General features: G+C 38.1%; 1 protein-coding gene across 1 annotated transcript; it reads left to right on the top strand.

The window, feature by feature from the left end:
* The first annotated feature begins 11,196 nt into the window (after positions 1-11,196).
* On the top strand, positions 11,197-14,124 carry LOC143618728 (heat shock cognate 70 kDa protein 2). The gene is made up of 2 exons (XM_077090824.1): positions 11,197-11,500; positions 12,381-14,124. Exons 1-2 carry the CDS (start codon positions 11,287-11,289, stop codon positions 13,742-13,744), a joined length of 1,578 nt encoding a protein of 525 aa, XP_076946939.1. The 5' UTR covers positions 11,197-11,286; the 3' UTR covers positions 13,745-14,124.
* Positions 14,125-23,335: the final 9,211 nt, after the last annotated feature.

Below are 23,335 nucleotides of genomic sequence, written 5' to 3'. Positions count from 1 at the left end.
AGGTTGGGAATCCTCATAATATCCCAAATGGCTACGCGCCAAACTTCAAGGTTGGGAATCCTCATAATATCCCATATGGCTACGCGCCAAACTTAAAGGTTTTGAATCCTCATAATATCCCATATGGCTACGCGCCAAACTTAAGGGTTGGGAATCATCATATCATATGCTCACGCATGACATATGCTCACGCCTATTACACATGCTTACGCATCACATGCTCACACATGTCACAGTCTACACGCACGCGCACGCAACATCTGCGCGTGGCGCATAATACAAAACAAAAGTCTACGCGCACGCGCATGCAACATCTGCACGTGGCGCGGGACATAAAGTAGCTCGTAAGTCGCCTCACGCGCAGGCTTTTATATTCACACAGCTCATAAGACGCCTCGCACGCAAGCTGTTGTTATTCTTACAGCCCGTAAGTCGCCTCACGCGCAGGCTTTTATTATTCACACAGCTCATAAGACGCCTCGCGCGCAAGCTGTTATTATTCTTACAGCCCGTAAGTCGCCTCATGCGCAGGCTTTATTATTCACACAGCTCATAAGACGCCTCGCGCGCAAGCTGTTATTATTCTTACAGCCCGTAAGTCGCCTCACGCGCAGGCTTTTATTATTCACACAGCTCATAAGACGCCTCGCGCGCAAGCTGTTATTATTCTTACAGCCCGTAAGACGCCTCACGCGCAGCCTTTATTGTGCTACAGCTCGTAAGACGCCTCTCGCGCGCAGGCTTTATTATTCTTAGCTCGTAAGACGCCTCACGCGCAGGCTTTATTATGCTACAGCTCGTAAGACGCCTCTCGCGCGCAGGCTTTATTATTCTCAGCTCGTAAGCCGCCCCGCGCGCCAGCTTAATTATTATTCTTAAAGCTCAATTATTATTCTCAAAGCTCATAAGACGCCTCTCGCGCGCAAGCTTTATTACTTTCACAGCTCGTAAGTCGCTTCACGCGCCAGCTCAATTATTATTCTCAAAACTCATAAGACGCCTCTCGCGCGCAAGCTTTATTACTTTCACAGCTCGTAAGTCGCCTCACGCGCCAGCTCAATTATTATTCTCAAAGCTCATAAGACGCCTCTCGCGCGCAAGCTTTATTACTTTCACAGCTCGTAAGTCGCCTCACGCGCCAGCTCAATTATTATTCTCAAAGCTCATAAGACGCCTCTCGCGCGCAAGCTTTATTACTTTCACAGCTCGTAAGTCGCCTCACGCGCCAGCTCAATTATTATTCTCAAAGCTCATAAGACGCCTCTCGCGCGCAAGCTTTATTACTTTCACAGCTCATAAGTCGCCTCACGCGCCAGCTCAATTATTATTCTCAAAGCTCATAAGACGCCTCTCGCGCGCAAGCTTTATTACTTTCACAGCTCGTAAGTCGCCTCACGCGCCAGCTCAATTATTATTCTCAAAGCTCATAAGACGCCTCTCGCGCGCAAGCTTTATTACTTTCACAGCTCGTAAGTCGCCTCACGCGCCAGCTCAATTATTATTCTCAAAGCTCATAAGACGCCTCTCGCGCGCAAGCTTTATTACTTTCACAGCTCGTAAGTCGCCTCACGCGCCAGCTCAATTATTATTCTCAAAGCTCATAAGACGCCTCTCGCGCGCAAGCTTTATTACTTTCACAGCTCATAAGTCGCCTCACGCGCCAGCTCAATTATTATTCTCAAAGCTCATAAGACGCCTCTCGCGCGCAGGCTTTATTATTCTTAGCTCGTAAGACGCCTCACGCGCAGGCTTTATTGTGCTACAGCTCGTAAGACGCCTCTCGCGCGCAGGCTTTATTATTCTTAGCTCGTAAGACGCCTCACGCGTAGGCTTTATTGTGCTACAGCTCGTAAGACGCCTCTCGCGCGCAGGCTTTATTATTCTTAGCTCGTAAGACGCCTCACGCGCAGGCTTTATTATGCTACAGCTCGTAAGACGCCCCTCGCGCGCAGGCTTTATTATTCTCAGCTCGTAAGTCGCCCCGCGCGCCAGCTTAATTATTATTCTCAAAGCTCATAAGACGCCTCTCGCGCGCGGGCTTTACTATTCTCATAGCTCGTAAGGCGCCTCACGCGCAGGCTATATCATTCTCAGCTCGTAAGACGCCTCTCGCGCGCAGGCTTTATTATTCTTAGCTCGTAAGTCGCCTCTCGCGCGCATGCATTATTATTCTCATAGCTCGCAAGTCGCCTCTCGCGCAGGCTCTATTATTATAGCTCGTAAGCCGCCCCACGCGCAGGCTTCATTATTTTTACAGCTTGTCACCATCATGGGGAAAACCTCCCAAAAACTCAGACAATAAAGACAAGGCCAAAGAAAAGGGAAAAAACCGCCTCACACCTTATAAAGTCCAGCGCTCCACCTAGACGCTTGCGCGCCCAGGAGCAACACTGGACTTGGGGGCTTGTAGGGGTATGGTACTAAAACCCGGTTCTACGACCCTAAATCTATTATGTTTGGCTTATTTCATTACATGGACTAATACAATGTTATTGGGCTGAGGGGGTTTTGTGGAGGTAACCCTAACTGGGCTAGGCCCATTAGGGTACCATGATGGTGGCCATGAGACTCTATATAAGGAGGTCTCCACCTCCTTATCAAGGGGTCATGCTCAATAAGAGCCACCACCTTTTTGTGTCTGTGAACAAGAAATCCTCAGGATATCTTAGCAGTCACCTCCACACCCCCGAAACCATTGCAGGTCTCAACATTGCAGGTCACAGGCGCAGCCGCGGAAGAAGAAGATCAAGACGTGGTTCGTTCATCTCGAAAATCCGTGGAAACATCGTCATGGATTAGGTAAGATTCATTTCGTGCTTCGACAATTCCCTAACTAACAATTCAAGATATAGAAAGCTAAAGAAGTTGTGGAGAGAAAGAATCGAATGGGAATGAATGTAGTCACGCCCAAAAACAATTAGGGGACTATTAAATATGGGTGCCTCAAGCTTCAAGTTTTTTGTGTATAGTTGAGTTGCCCCCTCGTTAGAGGTGGTTCGGAAAGTTAATCTAAGGGTATCTTGAGACCGTTAGAGATGGCCCATGTTGATAACTTGTTGACTAGGGGCTAGTGATAGAATAAAGGATGCGGAGACTTACTCACTAATATAGTGGCATTACTAACAACGACAAGATGCAATCATCGATACAAATAGTGATGTAACCATGACCTCCCAAAACTCACAAGAACAGAAAAGTGATGCCAATAAATTGTTAAGCAACTACAATATAATTGCGTCATTCATGGCTTTCCTAAACATAGACGTAAATAAAGACACAAGTAGTGATGTAGACACGTAGTGATAAAACTGTAATGTATTGTAAAAATGTGTGTATAAACTTGGCTTATATATTTTCTGACCTTGCAATATTAAATATATGTTATTATTGGCGTCCTTGTGTTTGCATACAGGGGCGGACCTACCCATATGGTGCGGGGGTCGGCCGTCCCCGGTGAAAAAACTAAAATTAGTGTTAGTATAGTGTCAAAATCTTAACCGACCCCTGTGAGATTTTGACACCGACCCCTGTGAAATTTTGAAATCCAAAGAGCAATGAAAAAAAAATTAGAAAGAAAGAATGTAACATGATCAGAAAATCTCAATATGGTGTGGCAGTGATTGTTTAAAGAAGGAGATGAAGAAAGAGAACCCTGCTAAGTGTTTATGCCCTAGTTTTTTCTAACTTTCATGGGCTTTTTAAAATTTACTTTATGGCCCAGGTAAAAAAACTAAGATTCAATTTGTGGCCTAGTTAAAAAAAACTAACAACAGAACTATAAAAAATTCACAGTAGCAATAGATGGTTTATTTGGGTCTTCATCTTCCTTTCTTTTCCTTTGTGCAAACTTAACAATATATATATATATATATATATATATATATATATATATAAAAGAACTCTTTAACTATAACTTATTTACTTATTTTGTTGTTTGATCTAGTATTAAAACTTATAAATTCCATTGGTTCTTTGTTGTTTACATTTTATTTAACTTTCATTTATCATCTTTTCTATTTGTTAGATGATATATCTTTTATATACCTTACTTCCATTAAAAGAACCTTATAATAAATATTGATCGGTATAAATATCTAGCTTAGAGTTAGCAGGTTAAAATCGGTCAAATGGTTGCATATCAACGGAAAAAATAAATGTTATATATACATTTATCAAAGTAGGAATTATATTTTACATATATATTTTGTAGCGTCGAGGGCTCAGTCTTGGAAGCTACATAATCACATCTTAAGGAATCGCGGGGTTGTCGACCAGGACTCAGACTACGTGCAGGCCCTGGAACGCCTAAATGACGCTCTCCCAGACTTTAACATTGGCGGTTTCTCTAATAAGGACACCGCCCCACCAAAGCCTCAAAAAACTTTGGCGAATGTCCTTTCTGGCAAAATCGCTCAGAGCCTGGGAGAAGTTTTTGGATTGTCCCCCCGACAAAAGGCGGTTATTGAATGCTTACAAGGTCCTCATGCCCAAGATTTTCTGACTGTTATCCCGATTGATGGTTTGGGCCAAAGCATGTCTGCGGTCGAGTATAGGGCCATTCTTAAGTACCGTTTGATGGTCCCAATGTACCCAGAAGACGAAACATGTCCGATCTGCCGTAAGGCTTGCCTGGATAAATTCGGAGAGCATGCGGTTCATTGAAAGGAGATGCATGGGTTCAAATACCGACATGATTGGGTGCGGGACGTTCTTTGGGACATCTTAAGGCGAGCTGAGATATCAGCTAAAAATGAAGCCCCCGTAAACTTCCTTACAGACCCCACGGAAGGGAGATCCACTCTACGACCGGCAGATTTGCTCGTCTTTGGTTGGGCCGGGGGAAAACACGCTTGCGTTGACCTCACAGGGGTATCTCCCTTAGCTGGTTTGAGGGATAATGGGTTTGTAGCTGGGCAAGCAATGAAAAGGGCTTAAACGAAGAAGGTGGAGAAACATGCTAAAGCCTGCGAAGAGAACCAACATGTTTTTGTCCCTCTGGCTTTTGATGTCTTTGGCTCCTTGGCACCGGAAGCTATCCGTTTCCTAACCAGGGTCCAACGGGTTGTGCATAGCAATGTGTCGACTCCAAAGGGGCAGGGGTATGTCTTTAGCAGGTTAGGGTTTGCAATTCAGAAAGGGGTAGCGGCGCAGCTTGTTGCCCGCCCACCTGCTATGTTGATGTAATATCTATGTTTCTATTTAATGAAAGAAGATCCTGCAATAAAAAATATATATATTTGTATACCGAGTCAAACGAAACGGCTGAAACGGACAAAAAAAATTGTATATCGATTTGACCCGACCCGAATGGTCGAGCCAAAATATATAACTTAGTACTGACCCAAAAATTTCCGACCCTTGTGAAAAAAATTTCTGAATCCACCACTATTTGCATATATATACGTCATGCTAACATAAAATGTGTCTAAAATCAATAATAAAAGCTATTTATTTGTAACGTATACATCATGCTTCTGAGACCTGTAAAACCACACTCATAAAGAATTAGAAATGGACATTGTAGATCCTAAATGATTTATCAACAAAATAAATGGAGCCTTTGACATTGATAAGGACTAAATATGTTAAATCCAAAAGAAGAAGGGAGTAAATGAAGTATTTATAGATCTGTAATCATGTAGATGCATGCTGAACATTTTAAAATTTGGGAGAAGGTTCGTGCGCTGTTAGAATCTAATTCTCACTTCTCATCTGACATTTTACATATGACTACCTTTTGCTTTTCACTTTTCTTAACAACTTTTTTTCACTTTTCTTAATCATGATATGTAAGAGTATTACTATATATGATTTAGTTTTGGAAGAAAAAATCAAGTCACTGAATTGTCATAAAACTATTTGGTTAAAATATGCAGCGGATCAACAAGTTACGTCGTAGTTTTGCCCCTTTTTGAATACCGAAGCTAAGCCGTTTGAAAATAACATTAATAGATCGTGGAGTCATAACATTACAATTCATGACCCGGTGGGCACAATAAGTAGATCTATAGCCTCGGACACTAGGAAACCAAAAGTATTAGAGCTGAAGGGCATAAACACGTGGTGGTTGTCAAGACACGATTTCTCATGCCTTGTACCTTACATGAAACAGTTTTTAATGCAGCCTGACCACCAAAAAAACACTACTACCCCGGCCCACAACGTATCAAGAAAAGTTTTACCGGTATCACCATGTTTTAGTTTTAAGATGTCTAATGATCACTTTTCTTTTATCTTGCCAAGCAATTAAATTTGAACAAAAAAATGATCAAAGTTCATGTGCACATAGATTTCAATATTTCTATCAATTTTGAGCTAAAAATGGCATTTGTGGTGCAATTAATTAAAAGTTGGAAGAGAAAATATGTTATAAATAGGTGAAGGAGGAAGGGAGGGAGAGAGGGGAGGGTCGAAGTCAAGATTAGTGGCGGATTCAGGAACTTTCACTAGTGGGGGGTGGGGGGGATATGTTCGATAAACACTGGTTATAACATGTCAAAACAGGTCGAGTATAATGGGTCAAAACATGTTGCTTGTGCAAGTTTTGGTTTTAAAAGCTACATTGCATAAATTAATTCAACTTAAAGAAAAAAACATGTACAATGAATACCACTATGCCCGGACTCAGGAGCCTTGTAGTTGTATAGACTTGTGTACTCCATCGTCAGTTACCTACTTACTCGTGCATCTAAAATATATATGCAGAAAAGTAATAATTAGTGCATACTATTGCTTTAAGGGTTGATATTATAGCTAGTTCATTAAAAAAACAAGAAATTGGTTTGATGTTTTCCGTTTCCAGTTTGTTAGACTAAACTAAACACACGAGCTAGATAAATTAGAGCTTCTCATTTGGGCTTTCTAAATGCCAATGTGCATTCTTAATTTTATCTTTAGGGGCATGTGGATTTTTTTTTCTTGGATTTCACTAGCATATTAAGCTTGATGGGCGAATTTCAGTGGGGGTATATCCTCCCCTGAAACATGAATGAATCCGCCTATAGTCAAGACCCACTAAAACTATTTAACTATCACAAGATGGGCTAACTATGAAATCACCCGAGATGATGTCAAGTCTATGTTTGAAAGATCTATAAGGCGTCATTACATGAAATTATACAGTGTCATTCAACTCTCAAATACAAAAGCACCGACATTTTACTTGAGTCACGTAACACTGGTAGTCAGAGCATAAACCCCCCTAGTTAAACATAAACTAAACAACTTATTCTTTACTCAAAATTTCACCACCATAAAAGAATAAAATATATCAATTTTGTTTTTATTCTATTTAGGATGAGCCAAATTATTAATAGTCGGTGACACATAACATCATTAAAAAAACTATGCATTATTTACTATTCGACATTCATTTTCTTGTGTTATTTATCAAGTACTTTTAAAGTGACTCAATTCACAAACGGTTTAAACACCTTTAGCCGAACTCTGATCCCCATATATGGGTTCTTGAAACCATGGTGAAACAAGTTAATGCAATCTGGTTTCAAGTAGAGGTGCACAACCAAACCTGATCCAAATCTGAAACAAGATCTGAACCAAAAACCGGTTCAGGTCTGATGCATTCGTTGGTTTAAAATCGGTTTGAATATATATACTTTCAACCCACTTTTGAAACCATATTGGGAGAAATACTAGTTATATAGAGGTTGTTGAATATGGTTCTAATCATATCCGATCTCGCATTTTTTTCATAAACCAATTTTTAAAAAGATCTAGTTAATTTAGGCTAAACCGATTTTGTCTTTGTTTGACTTGATCTAACTTCATGGTGTTAATCAAGTTTGGATTAGTGGACAAAAACTGCCAACAAGTATTGTAATAATAAGGCAATGGGGGCCCGATGGACCAAACTGTTTGAACTTTGAAGAAGCAAAAATTTGGGCCAATTAACGACATGTCACCCAATTTAGGGACATTGCTTTACAGGGGTGGAAAGGGCTAGTGGTGACACTGTCGCTAGTATAACCCGCCCGGGGGGGGGGGGTTTGTAACGTGGGCGTTTGAGGACTACACACAGTCTAACTGAAACTTAAATGATAACACAAAACATTGACAAAGCTTCATTGAGGCCCGGGGTGGCCCCGATCCCCCTGTTTTTGTGCGTATTAGTACAAATTTACCCGTTTTCGATCGAAATTTTTTTTATACGTAGTGTAAGTTTAACCTTTTTCGGCCGAAAGTTTGAGCCCCCCCTCGTTTGTGATTTTTTGTATACATTTTGAGCCCCCCCCCCCCCCCCCCATAAATGCCTCAGTCAAAGCTTCGCCACTGACATAAAACATATTATATTATCTACTGAAAGTACGATTTAAAATCCGTGCTAGTGCCTATTTACGTATGGTATTCCATAACTTTCATTTGGTTACACAAATACTGGCACAACTTTTTAATATGGTAACCCTCAAGTTTCTCTAGTTACACAATAAACCCCAACTATTTAATGTAGTAACCATCATGCCAATTAAGTTATACAAACAACCCGACTAATTTTTAAAGGGGCAACCCAAGTTTTTAATATGGTACCGAAGCCATATCGACCGAATTCCCGCCGCTAAGCGCGTGTTTTCTTTCACTCTATATGTATAGCTTCCCCTGCTACAACACAAGTGAAGTAGAAACTGCTTAACTATGAAAGCATTTTTAGAAAAAAAAAATCTAAAACTTTAGAACAACACATTTTCACAAATTAGCACATCTAACATCACATCAGATTCTAATTTATAAACATTATAAACACTAATTTTCTTTTTAAAACAACAAACCTTCAAAAACTTCAGCATGCATGATTAGGGTGAAGAAGGGCACAATAAACAACAAAATGCCTCGAAGACTTGAAAATAAGCGCCGTGCATTCAACATATAAGAAGTATCTTAACAAAAAGTCCATTTATATAAAATAACTTGATTATTAATATTTAGATAAAAGTGGATTACAACATATTTATATTTAGTTTTTTTTTTAACGGCCGAAAAAACAGAATTGTCTAGTTACTCTGTACGGGGTGACCCACTGGCAAAAGACTACCACTAGCTGTCCCAACCCAGTCGCACAGAGCCCTTAAGCGCCTCAAAGTTACCTTCAGTTTCAGGGAAAATCCACTGGTGTTAAAACCCGGACGACTTTAAGATCAAACTGGAGATCACAAATATTTAACTAAATATATATTTATATTTAGCTATTAATAAAACAAATAAAAGAAAATATTTTAAAGGAAAAAACCATGAAGGCGGGGGAAGCATCCTAGACTCCCACAAATTTGGTCGTTTGACCATAAGGCTGAGGGGTGTGGGGGGCTCTAACGGGGGCGCGAGTGGGGGCTCCAGCCAATAATATTGTGACGTGTGGCAGAGAGAGAAACTGGATAAGGTGGGTGTTGGAGCCCCCGCTGGAGCCCCTGGCCCTGGTGTGGAGGGGCTCCAGCAGGGGCTCCAGCGGATTTTTTTTTTATTTTTTTATAAATATATTCAAAAAACGTATTATTAAAAAAACTCATAAATTATTAAAAAAAACACACATTAAAAAAAACACATTAATATCTAAAAATAAAATAAAAATTAAAGTACTAAAAAAAACATTATTCTTATTCTTCGGCTTGGTCTTCTTCGATCAACCTCTTTCGGATACGTTCCTTTTGCTTTTCCATCAGCATTTGATCGACCGGATTTAGGTTACTGAAGTCTCTTGTAAGGAAGTCCAAATCTCTCATTCGACTTTTTTCCTTTTTGTCATTAGAGACCACCTCCATGGTTTTGTTGAATTTATTGAGGGATTCAACAAGATCGACGATGTTTACGGCTCCCCCCTCAGCCGGTTTTTTCCCCTTGGCGTCCCGTCCCAATGGCCGCCTCCTCGGCGGTGAAGACGTTTCCTCCCCCGCAATGTTTAGGTCGAATCCAACGCGGCAATCCGACCCGGCGGAAGTGCTATACGCTCCAGACGAACTAGTTTTAGTCCGTTTCGGCCCTACTTCCGCATCATGGTCCGGTGCCACAAGCTCAACCCACTTGGAACACCTTTTCAACCTCTCCCACAACTTTAAATCGTCCCACGTCTTCACCGTCCCATACCTCCGCAAACACTCCTGCCTCCACTCTTCGACAGTGAAATTGTAAACCGCCAAATCATCACTGCCACTTGGTCTCATACGACCGGCGTTCCTGTTGAAAAGATTAGTAAACAAGCCGACAAATTTTCTGATTTCGGACCACCGACCCGAAATCATATCGGCGTTTCGCTCTGTACTCCCAACGAGCGTATAGAACGTCTCCCTAACCCTTGTCCAAAAAACCTTGCTTTTTTGGTAGTCGGCTGCAAAATGAATAATTAAATTAGATTTCCAGTTAACTTTTTTATTTAACTTTTTTATTAAAAATCATTTTTAAAAACGTTAAAACAATTACCGCAACGCCGATCCTCAGAAATGACTATCCAAGCCCGACACAAGGCTTCCTTCTCATCCGATGACCACGGAGTGGTTTTCCGTTTCGTCCTCGGAGTCGAAGCCGGTCCCGGCCCGTCCGTTGCAAGTTGTTTTTTCCGGTGGACGCGTCTTCTTGCTCCCGAAGCATCACCGTGTGATTCTTGTGTCTCTGGAACAACAAAGTTAGGAGACGGTTGTATGTTGGATGGTTGAAAGCCGGATGTTTCTTGCGACCCCGAATAAAACATCGATTGGTCTGGTGACGACCATAAATCGTCGTAACTATAACCTGAATCTAGGTTTGGGTACCAATTTCCAGACATTTTTGGGTATTATATAGGAGTTTGGGATATTATATATGAGTTTGGAGATTGAAGTTGTGTTTTGATATGGTTGAAATGGGTTGATTTTGGGGTATTATATAGGAGTTTTTAAAGGTTTTTTTAAAAAAAAAACGGAGCTCAACGGCTCTTTTGGGCGGGCCCACCAGCTTTTCCTCTCTCTTCTCCCGCGACCACACTCACGCCTGCCTGGGGGCTCCCGCTCGCGCCCCGTTCGCGCCCAGGTCCGCGCCCCGGTGGTGTGGGGTTAGCGCCTGGGGGCGCGAGCGGAGGGGCTCACGCGCCCAGGTTAGCGCCCCCCACCCCTCAGCCTAACATAGACGACTTCCATCATTATAATGCAGCCGTCCAATCAAGCAAGTTTGAAATCAATCTGAACGGTCGAAGAACATTCTAGAACCCAACTTACAACCTCATATATACCAACCCCTTTTCTCAGTTTCTTATACTCATTCTTTCCTTCCGATCAAACCCTAATTTCATATTCTTTTCTTTTATCGATAATGGCTGGTAAAGGTGAAGGTCCCGCTATCGGTATAGATCTCGGAACTACGTACTCATGTGTCGGTGTATGGCAACACGACCGTGTTGAAATCATCGCTAATGATCAAGGGAACCGGACTACACCGTCCTACGTTGCGTTTACCGATTCCGAGAGGTTGATCGGTGATGCTGCCAAGAATCAGGTCGCCATGAACCCTACCAACACTGTTTTTGGTGAGTCTTAGATCTTATATATGTATTTGTTTTATTTTATTTAGCATATGCATACATGGTTAATAATAATATTATGTGATTTTTGCCTTGGTACTGCTACTGATCTATACTAGTTTTAGATAAAAAAAATTGTGAAGGAAAACTTATGTACCCTTTTAAATTTAGTTGTAATTGAAGTCTAAAAGTTTATAAAGTCTAATTTAGCAAAGTTAATAAGGTATACAACTCATATATATATTTGAAGTATAATTTAACAAAATTTGTGAAGGAATGTTATTGAAGTTTAGTTTAACAAAATTTGTGTTAAAAATAGAAAGTTCTTGGCCTATCTTTGGATTACAAATAGTATAGATCGTCTTTAAGTCTTTGTCTTGGAATGATTGGTTTTGTTTCTCCTTTCAATTTGTATATTTGTTGTTTTAGTCTATAATGTCTTTATAGTTGTGCCGATTTTGAACGCTGCCGGTTCGAAAAAAAGAAAAAGAAAAAAAGTTTGTTGATGAAAACTTATGTAGCGTTTTAAATTTAGATTTAATTGGAGTCTATTTAACATAATTTGTGTAGTAACACTCTATTTTAACCAAGTTTGTTAACGAAAATATATTTATCTTGAGTGAACTAAAACTTGGTTAACTTATGTATTTGAAGTCTTATTTAGCAAATTTGTGAAAGAAAATTGGAAACTAATGTAACCTTTCAAATTTTATTATAATTGACGTCTAATTTAACAAAATTTGTGAATGAAAACTAACTCATGTAAATAAAGTCTTATTTAAAAAAATTTATGAACGGAAACTCAAGTAACTCGTACTTATAGTGTACTGTTACTCGGTTTAACAGCATATTTCTTCTTAACATTAACCGTTTTTTCCATTAACAGATGCAAAACGTCTAATCGGCAGAAGGTTCTCCGACGCATCCGTACAAAGCGACATCAAATTATGGCCATTCAAGGTCGTCTCGGGACCTGCAGAGAAGCCATTAATCACGGTTAACTACAAAGGCGAAGAGAAAACATTCGCAGCCGAAGAAATCTCATCCATGGTCTTGATTAAAATGAAGGAAATCGCCGAAGCATTTTTGGGGACTACTGTCAAAAATGCTGTTGTCACAGTTCCAGCTTACTTCAACGACTCACAACGCCAAGCCACAAAAGATTCGGGCGTCATCTCGGGCCTCAATGTGTTGCGTATCATTAACGAGCCAACCGCAGCAGCTATTGCATACGGTCTTGATAAGAAAGCCGCTAGTGTTGGTGAAAAGAATGTTCTTATATTCGATCTCGGTGGTGGTACCTTTGATGTCTCGTTGTTGACCATCGAAGAAGGGATATTCGAAGTCAAAGCAACCGCTGGAGACACCCATCTCGGTGGCGAAGACTTTGACAACCGAATGGTCAACCATTTTGTTCAAGAGTTTAAAAGAAAGCACAAGAAGGATATTACTGGGAACCCGAGGGCGCTTAGGCGATTGAGGACGTCTTGTGAGCGATCCAAACGAACCCTCTCGTCAACCGCTCAAACCACCATCGAGATTGACTCGTTATACGAAGGCGTTGACTTTTACTCGACCATCACACGAGCCCGATTCGAAGAGCTTAACATGGACTTGTTTAGAAAGTGTATGGAGCCGGTTGAGAAGTGTTTACGCGATGCCAAGATGGATAAAAGCTCGATCCACGATGTCGTTTTAGTGGGCGGGTCGACGCGTATCCCGAAAGTTCAACAATTGCTTCAAGACTTTTTCAATGGGAAGGAGCTTTGTAAAAGCATCAATCCCGATGAGGCGGTTGCGTATGGGGCTGCGGTCCAGGCCGCTATCCTAAGTGGCGAGGGTAACGAAAAGGTTCAAGATTTGCTTCTATTGGATGTGACCCCGCTGTCACAGGGTTTGGAAACTGCTGGCGGGGTCATGACGGTTCTCATCCCGAGAAACACCACCATCCCGACGAAAAAGGAGCAAGTATTCTCCACGTATTCCGATAACCAGCCAGGTGTCTTAATCCAAGTGTACGAAGGTGAACGAACACGAACACGTGACAACAACTTGTTAGGAAAGTTTGAGCTCTCGGGAATCCCGCCGGCCCCACGTGGGGTCCCGCAAATCACGGTCTGCTTCGACATTGATGCGAATGGGATCCTAAACGTGTCAGCCGAGGACAAGACAACGGGTCAAAAGAACAAGATCACGATCACAAACGACAAGGGTCGGTTATCGAAAGAAGATATTGAAAAGATGGTATAAGAGGCGGAAAAGTACAAGTCGGAAGATGAGGAGCATAAGAAGAAGGTGGAGGCGAAGAATGCGTTGGAGAACTACGCGTATAACATGAGGAATACTGTGAAAGACGAGAAAATCTGTGAGAAACTGAGCCCTGAGGATAAGAAGAAGATCGAGGAGGCGATTGATGAGGCGATCGCGTGGTTGGATAGCAACCAGCTTGGCGAGGCGGATGAGTTCGAGGATAAGATGAAGGAGTTGGAGGGTGTTTGTAATCCGATTATTGCGAAGATGTATCAAGGTGGTGGTGGTGATGGTGGAGTGGATGATGAGCCTACTCATTCGGGAAGTGGTGCTGGTCCTAAGATTGAGGAAGTGGACTAATTAAGTGTTGTTTGGTGTTATGACAATGTTATGTTCTGGTGTTACCCCTGATTAAAGGGGTTTAATTTTTGTTATGCCTTTTATTTACTTTTATCGTTACAAGAAAACAATGTGTTTTAGATTTTAATGAAAGTTGCTTTTGTATCTCTATGGGGCAAGTAGAATGATAATTCAACAATATTTTGAGGAAGTTTAAATCTGAAAAACTAGTAAATAGAAGTGATGTTTTTTTAGCTCTAGAAGTTGATAGAAAACTAAAAAACAAAATAACCACTAGTAATGAAAGACGCTATTTCATTAATGAAGAGAAAGCCCCCAACAAACAACAGACAAGACCCGAGAAGGAACCGACCAAAGAGTCAACAACACAACCAAAGCGAGCCACTACATATAGATCTATTCTTTAATTGAATCTACGGCCTTATGTGGTTTAAATGATTCACATTCACACCCATTTTGTTTATGTAAATCCAGATACTCCGTCTAGTCAAAATTAGGACAAGTAAAATATCAGTTTCCTCTTTCGATCCTCAAATACGTTCTCTAAACATCAACATCTACTTGATCTAACTGAAACTACAAGTTGGATTTTTATATAAACCGGTTTGTTTGGTTTGGGTTTAAAACCATCTTTGTACTTTTGTGCACCTCTGGCTCTATCTATTAGTGTGCTCTCGGGCCTAGTCCTTGACTCATTAACTGGGCCTATCCATTTCTCAATATTCAATAACACAATATTGATGTCCAGGCGTCCAACTATGGTGTATGGATTTTATTTTATCTTTCTCTTGAAGAAACGCTTAAAACTTCCTTCACATTAAAGTGTGCTTTAAGCATTAAATTATATCATTTAATAAAAGGTGAATTCTTTTTATATAATTAGAAATTTATAGTTTGTTGTAACTTTTGATTTTATAATGTGTGAAGTTATGTATAGTCGTATAGATGGGATACCTACGTCCAATAAATATCAAACTTTTAAGTAAAAAAAAACTTTAAATCCGTATAGCATAACAACGTACGTGCAACGAGCTTCAAAACATGACTTGTACTGCCATTTTTACGAATTATTCCCTTGGGGTTATAATTCGTAAGATATCTCATTTTTGTAACATCTAAATTGAATTTGCAACATGATTCAATTAAATTATTCTTGTTCTAGTGTCGAAAAATCAATCAATTCAAAGTTTCCAATCACACCTAAATATCAAACCTATATAAGTGGAGTTTAGGAGTGTTGATTTCTCTTTCCAAATTAATTTCATTATTAGGCTCCAGTTTTAAGTTAGGGGCCTCCAAATCCATGCTTAGAGCATCTACAACAATGAACATTTTCCAATGTTCGAATGATGTGGCATCAAACAAACTAAATGATTAAGAACTTCATCCATTGTGGAACAAAGTTTGTGAGTTAAAGTTTGCATAAGAAAACTTAATTCAAACTTCTAGGGTGGGTCATAATGACAATTTCTCTCACATACTCATATACATATTATATATACATACATAATTTTAATATTTTTAATAAGGTTTGTGGAGGTTTGTTGTTGTGAAAGAAAGTTGGGTTTTTGTGAAAAGTTTGAAATCTGATGTGGAGCTGATATGGCCGTTTGTAAAGGTTTGTTGTTGTGGATGCTCTTATTATCGTTTCAATTCAATATAGTGTTTAAATATGCATTATCAAATTGATCCTGTTTTTTAACAATCTAATTATAGATGATTAAAGTTAAGAGTTACTTGCATAATTAATTAAGCTTGATGCTTAAATACTAATGTAATTACTTCCAGTCTTCTATACTTATGTAATTTCTTCTTGATTCAAGTTTTCATTTATTTTATTTTAGTTTTATTTACTTTCTCTCTTACAACCTTGAAAATATAATGTTTGTAAAACTTCCGGGAGTTTTTGTTTCGTCGTGCTTTGTTTGTTTTTTTATTCCGTTTTTTTTTTCTTGTATTTTTGTGTTACGTTTTGACATGTGTTTCTTTCATGAGATGAATGCCAGTGTAAAGGTCTTCGGAACCGAGCCTTCCAACATTTAACACCCCGTAACAGAAGTTTCGCTGACTATTTATACTAAGATTTAAAACTATAAAAACAACATATATTCCCTTCATTAAAGATATATGTTTCCTTAGCTCTGAAGAAATTTATCTACGTAAAAAAGATTCATATGTTTACTTTCCTTTTATCTTAATTTTTGCACTTTATCAATTTCCAACGTTTTAATAAATACTAATATTCCTATTCATGGTGTCAGTGGCTAAAATTTTTATCACAATAGCACCGTCACTATGTCTATGTGGTGTGAAGAGTGAGGAGGCGTTATTCGCCATCTGATACTGTCGAACCAGAACGTTCTAATCTAGTTAATCCAAAACGCTTAAATTAATGAGTGATCAGTTATTTTATTCCGACAATGACACAACATGATAACTAGCTCTTGCTAGTGTTATATATATATATATATATATATATATATATATATATCCCATAACACACGATAATTGTAAAAGACTTGACTTCTCCATTCCATTCAGTTAATGTTGATATCATACCATCTACGTGGTAGTGACATGACACGAACACGGCAAAAAACGGACACGAAACATGTATACATGTACACGACAAGAAAACTTATCGTGTGTTATTTCCCAAACATGGACACGAAGCTGTTAATACTATATATACACAAAAAGACATGATCATAGTTGTTTAGAAACACAGGGTAAAGTTAAAATGTAAAGGAAGACAAAACTGAGAAGTGTAAGAAGAATTTACGGCCACACAAAAAACATCAAAAAAATTCAAAAAAAAAATCATAACTCAAAATATAAATAAAAAATAAAAATTTAAAAACCCAAAATGTTTCCCCTTTCATTTCCGTCCCAAAAAAAAATCTGACGAAAAGGCATAATGCTGAAAATGAACAAACAAAACAATGATAAATAAAAAAAGACACAATATGTCGCAAAATATCACAATGCCAAAACAAAATATATAACAGAATGTTGAGTAATACTCCCCCCGTCCTTCTATAAGTGTCATGGTTTGAATAACACAAAATTTAAAAAAGTTTTAATGAATGTACTTTTTTCTTAACAAATTACTATAATGTCCTAGAAATGTATAAAATGACAAAATTTGATAAAGTTTGAAAGATTGCATGTTTAAGGGTAAATTTGGAAATTAAATAATAAAGTTTGAAAGTATACATTTGTAGTGGGACAAACTAAAAAGGAAATGTTGACACTTTCAAATGAACGGAGGGAGTATAACACAATATAAAAAAAGACACAATAAATGACAAAAATAAATAAATAAAAAGACACATTGATCATTTTTCCTAAACATTGTGTCTTTTTCGAGGGGTTTTTCTTTTAGAATGAGGAAGACGGTGAAAACATTTTTTGTGATTTTATATTTTTCATTTTTTATTAAACCTTAAGTTATGATTTTTTTTATTAATTTTTTATTATTTTTTTGAGAGGTTTTTTTATGACTACAAATCATTTTCATTTTTGTCTTCATTTATAGAATAACCTAACCCACACATATTTAAGAACCTGTTTTGTAAAACAAAAGTCGTTGAAAGTTCACAAAAGTCTTAAATAAAGGATAAACACATATTCCTTAACAAATGCATTTTATGACCAGAGATATGGGCTGTGAGGAGGGAGATCGTAGATGTGCGAACATGTAGTTGTTGATCGCAACAGTATGGTGTAGGTGTAAAATAATTAGGGTTAAGTAATTAGGGTATTATATTATTATATTTTTAGTTATAAAAAAATCTACTTAGGTACTAATAAGTACTTGGCAGGTTCATGGGTGTTTTACATGTTTATACACGAAAATTAACATGTCGATTCGTGCCTACATGTTTAGTGTTAAGGCCAGATACGATATTTGTTAAAGTCGAGTAGGTTCATGTCATATATTTTGTGTATGTGTCTAAATTGCTGGCCCTACATTCAATAGTGATTATAATGTATATGGATAAATTGGACTCGTGGGCGCGATACATATAAACCCTAAATAATAATACTATATATCGTGCCAAATTATCCGGCATCCCTTACAGTCAGAGCGACAAAGAATCGAGCGCTTAGACTGGAAAAAAAAACTATAAATGACGAAACAATAATAAGAAAAACTAGTCCTGAGCTCGATTCTTGACGTGTAGATTCGAAATGCATATCCTCCATTTAAAATTAGTAAAAAGAAATCACTTAACACCTACTGTGTAATATAGTGCAGTTATATTTGTAGATATAGCGGGGATCGATAAACACATGTGGATATAATGAATATAACTAAAACCGGGCATAAATAAATACATGTAAGTTAAATAAAATCTGGTTGATAATTATTTAACCCGATTTCTCTTGTCTTGTGTGGCTTGTTCTTTCTCTTTATCTGTAAAGTTGGACTTGAATATAACCTAATATAACTCATGTCTATCCTGTGTTTTGATTCGAAGACGAAATCATTTAAAATAACATGCATCCACAAACACTAATTTTTAAACACAATAGATATGGATGCGGAGTAAAATAAAGCTTAGGATATATAATTTCGAAGATGGAAATTAAAAGGCATGCTTTGTATGGTATAAGTAGCTTTTATTTTCATATTAATCTTTTCACAATTTTACAAAGTATTCTATTAGTTAAGAAATAAGAGATCGAACATATAACTCGTCTGTAATGTGACATAGATGAGGAACTGATAGGTTGTGTCCATACACGAGAATATTCAATTTTGTTACATTCATATAAGAGTATTCATGTTAGAAATTAAGATTTATATATCAAGAGTTACGAAATATGTGAACGTACACTTGTATTTTTTCTTTCTTCTTTTATGTATGTGAAACATATAGGCTCCATTTACCCTACATATAAACCTATACCAGACTTATAAAGGATGTCAAAATCTTAAAATAGTGTGAACATCCAAAATATAATTATAATTTTTATGGTTACAGACAGTTGGCTGAATGTATTTGGTGAATAAAAAACTAAATCGGTTTCTTATGCTTTACCAGACTTGAGCATTACATCGACTTATCATGCGACATCATCCACCAATAACATTATTATAATCATTGCATTACCCATTAACCATGCAAAAAAAAAAACATTTTTCCTTAGACGTGGAAAACCGTTGGCGACCTTTCAAATTCACAATAGATGTACACCCGAGTACAATTTCCGCAGTTAATTAGTACATATGACATTAACCAACTTTTAGTTTCTATTTACTTTACAAAATATTCTGATAAACTTTATATAATAGAGGGGTAATTGTCAATCTTTAAATAATACGTTGAGTATATTTTATTTTTAACAAATTGATAAAATTGTTAAAAATATTTTTAAAAAGTGTAGCTAAAAGTCATTTAAAATACTTAGAAATATCTCCCCGCGTGATGCACACAATTTGGCCGGTAGTTTAATTTGTTAAATAGTATCATTCTCTCTAGCAAGCAAACGGAAAAACCTAAAAAAATAAAGTCATGACATATTGACATGCCTAAAATGATTTTGGGGATCCATTTTTTCTGTTTCATGTACAAACAAGCCAAATGGCTCTCAAGTCCTATAGCTCGGAACCAAGTAAAGTCGGAGTTTTTGGATGTCACAACTCAGAATACACAAACCATTGAGCATTAGTTATTCCGAAAGTAATATGAGTTACCTTGATCATGGCAATGATCGACTTGCGACTAGTATACGGTTCCGCTGGATATTAACTTGAATCCATACCACGCATATGACAATGCCATGTTCATGAGTTCATCATGTGATGATTGGAGGTGTTGTAGGCCGGTAACATTAATGGTGTAATGTTGTAAAAGAGATCTTACCTACAAATACCTTTGTCTTATATACATGAGAGAGTACTAAGTCCTATATAATTTTCATGTAAGATAATATATTTTTTACATGTCCTAATTTTGAATTATTTTCTGCCTTACTAGTTATTACTAACTTGACTTTTGATCACAACTTTATAATTCTTGTTTGGTGACGTCTTATAAATATTTAATTGATATCTTACTTGGGTGTCATAAAAGTTTAGTATAAGTCACGCATATAATAAATTCTATATTGGGAGAAATAGGACGTGACTCACATCATGTGAGTGATACATGCGTAAGCACCACTTGGAAACATCACATTCATATCATACATCACATTGAATAGACCCATTTCAATTTTGATTGTCCATAAAGTTATTTTGTATATGGGTCGCGATATTATTAGGACACTCTTCTATCTATTATGAAACAACCCCCCTCTCCCTCCTCCCTCCCGATATGCTACATATTGTCTAATATGGAGCATATTAGGATATCATTGTTTACCAATGACAAAGAAAAGTCTCTTACCTTGTACGTAACTGAGAATCAAATGCATAGTGGGTGGGTCCCACAAGTTAAGTCGGTATTTTCCCTCTATATGCTTCTTATTGGGCACAATGGTGTATATTAAAACTTTATATATACGATCTATTACCAGTTGAAACATTCATTCTCAAAATTTGTGTAACATCTCCAAAATTTCGATCCAAATTTGACAACTTAGAAAAGTTGAAGGATCAAAAATAATCTCAAGATATGTAATTGGAAAATATTAAATAAGAAAATATAAGAAAAATAAGGAAACAAAAATATTTCCTAAGTTAAGTATTCTTATATGAAGAAAAAAAATAAAACTTCATCCCACATTGGAAGATGTAAGAAGGTGGAAGCATTCCACTAAGATATAAATAAGAAAGATGGGATCCATCCCACATGGAAAGTGGTAAATAAATGGAAGCTCTTTATAAGAGATAGAATTTCCATAGTTATATTCATTTATGAATATCATGCACCAAGTGGTCATAGCGGAGGGTGCGTAGCACCCGACGCGCACGCGCACGGGCTCGAGCGAGGCCGATGGCGACGGGCGTTGGGCGCAATGTGGTGCTTTGATGGCGCACTTCGCACGCTCGCATCGCCGCGAGCCGCTTTGAGAGCCGTCTTAGTATTTTTGGACAACGAGAACTAGACCAGAAGTGACAAGCTACAAAAGATAAAGAACTGAAAACGAAAAATAATATCTAAGAACCCATTGCGGTACGCGATGAGTCCAAGAAGATGGATCGCGGTACGCGATGGACCATGATGACTCAGAGACACGTGTCACACTCTGGTGACACGTGGCAGCATACCAGGACACGTGGCAGAATGTGTCAGGCCACGTGGCGACACGCGTCAGAATGGTACCCGTCGCGGTATGCGACGGAGTTGAAAACGGTACCCATCGCGGTATGCGATGGGACACAAATTTGGCTATAAATAGAAGGGGGTCGGCTCATTTGCATGCACACCACACCCACTCTCTATAGATTTTTACTCTCTCTACCTCGGTTTGCGTGTCGAACATCGTTTTGCGTGCCACCGACCCGACAAATAACACATCGTAATCCGTACCATAAACCCGGCGTTTTCCTCGAAGTTCGTGCCACTCGAAAGTAACCCGACATTCCGTCTCGAAGTACGTGCACGACCCTGCGACCAAACATTGCCTCGATTTGCGTGCCAAGGAAGGTGGATCAAGAACGCCTCGAGAAACGTGCAGATAGAGTAGAAGTGCTGCCCGTATAAACTTAGGAAATCTAACTCCGAATACCCGTGCGAGGTAAGGGGTTCTGCCTAAGTTATTATTTTATTATAAATGGCTTAGACCATAGTCGAAGTTATAGCCGAACCTTGATTACGATTAAGAATAAAATAACTTTTCTTAAGCAAAATTTTCGTCCCTGTGGTTTGCTACTTTCGCCACTTCAGTCCAAAATTTTTAATTTTGTCAATTTAGTCCTCATAGTTTTAAATATTAGCCAATTACGTCACATCCGTCTAACGGCATCCAGCTATGCCGTTAGTTTAAGGGTATTTTTGTCTTTCTCCTTTTAATTCTGAGTTAATGGTCATTTTAGTCCCTGTGGTTTTATATATTTGCCAATTCAGTCCAAAGTTTGAAAATTTGTCAATTTAATGTTCAGTTTAATTCAGTTTTTTTTTTATTTTTTATGTTTTTTGTTTATAACCCTGAAGAGCATAATTCAAGCCCAAAACCATCGAGCAACCTCAAATAATGGTACGCATTTACTCTGTTGACAACAGTAATCATACCCCCCTATATTTAGTTTCTAGACATTTCCTAAAATCTTCTCCATGGTGGAATTCAATGGTAAAATGGTTAAGGTAATTCCCTAAAACCGAATTATACAGAAAAAACTAAAAATTGTTTTGTTGATTAATGTATAATAATTGATTACGACCCAGATTTTCGTTATGATATGTTAATCTCTAAACCCTAAATATTATGCATTCATCAAAGAAACGATTTTTAGTTTTTTCCGTACAATTCGGTTTCACATAATTGCTTTGACCACTTTACCATTGAATTCCACCATGGGGGAGAGTTTAGGAACCGTCTAGAAACTAAATACGAGATGAGGGGGTATGATTACTGTTGTCGACAGAGTAAATGCAGACTTGTTTTGGGCTTGGATAATGCTCTCTAGGGTTATAGAAAAAAAACTGACTTAAATTGACAAAATTTCAAACTTTGGACTGAATTGGCAAAAGTATCAAACCACGGGGACGAAAATGACCAATAACTCAAAATAAAAAAAAGAAAGACAAAAATACCCTTGAACTAACGGCATAGTTGGATGCCGTTAGACGGAAATGGCCATTAACTCCAAAATAGTATTTCTTTATGACTAAGAAATATAATACAAGAGATTATAATTATGAAATTAATGTTTCTTCTTGAAGAAGGAACTCAGTATAGACGTTTCTTCCTGAAGAAGAAACGTAGCATATAAATGGTAAATAAAGAAAAGGACTAAAGGTCCAAATGTTTTCATCAAGGTTAAAGCTATACGAAATAGACTAAAGGTCTAAAGCTAGATCGTTGATCTAGATATTTATACAAAAATGTTATTCTCGTACTATAGGTCCGAGGTAACAAAACAAGAAGCAGAAATCAGAAAACAGGAATCGGTATCAGAAACTGATTATAAACAGACAAGGTGAATACGCCCCAAACCTTTTATACTGAGTCAGAATGTTTGCATAGGATTTACGAATCCTTAAAAACTTTGTGTACAATAATAAGAAACGTGCACTCTGATTAAGAGTATACATGTGTCTAGATCCGAACATACAT

This window comes from Bidens hawaiensis, unplaced genomic scaffold (genome assembly GCF_021521415.1).
Source record: "Bidens hawaiensis isolate Kalapana, Puna unplaced genomic scaffold, B.hawaiensis_p1.1 tig00002338_1, whole genome shotgun sequence".
NCBI classification, from domain to species: Eukaryota; Viridiplantae; Streptophyta; class Magnoliopsida; order Asterales; family Asteraceae; genus Bidens; species Bidens hawaiensis.
The sequence above is the reverse complement of the archived record's forward strand: the minus strand, read 5'-3'. Positions and strand labels throughout refer to the sequence as shown.

Coding starts and splice junctions, on each gene's coding strand:
- LOC143618728 (XM_077090824.1), top strand. CDS start 11,287: ATGGCTGGTAAAGGTGAAGGTCCCGCTATCGGTATAGATCTCGGAACT. Junction 11,501..12,380: donor CCCTACCAACACTGTTTTTG/GTGAGTCTTAGA, acceptor TTCCATTAACAG/ATGCAAAACGTCTAATCGGC.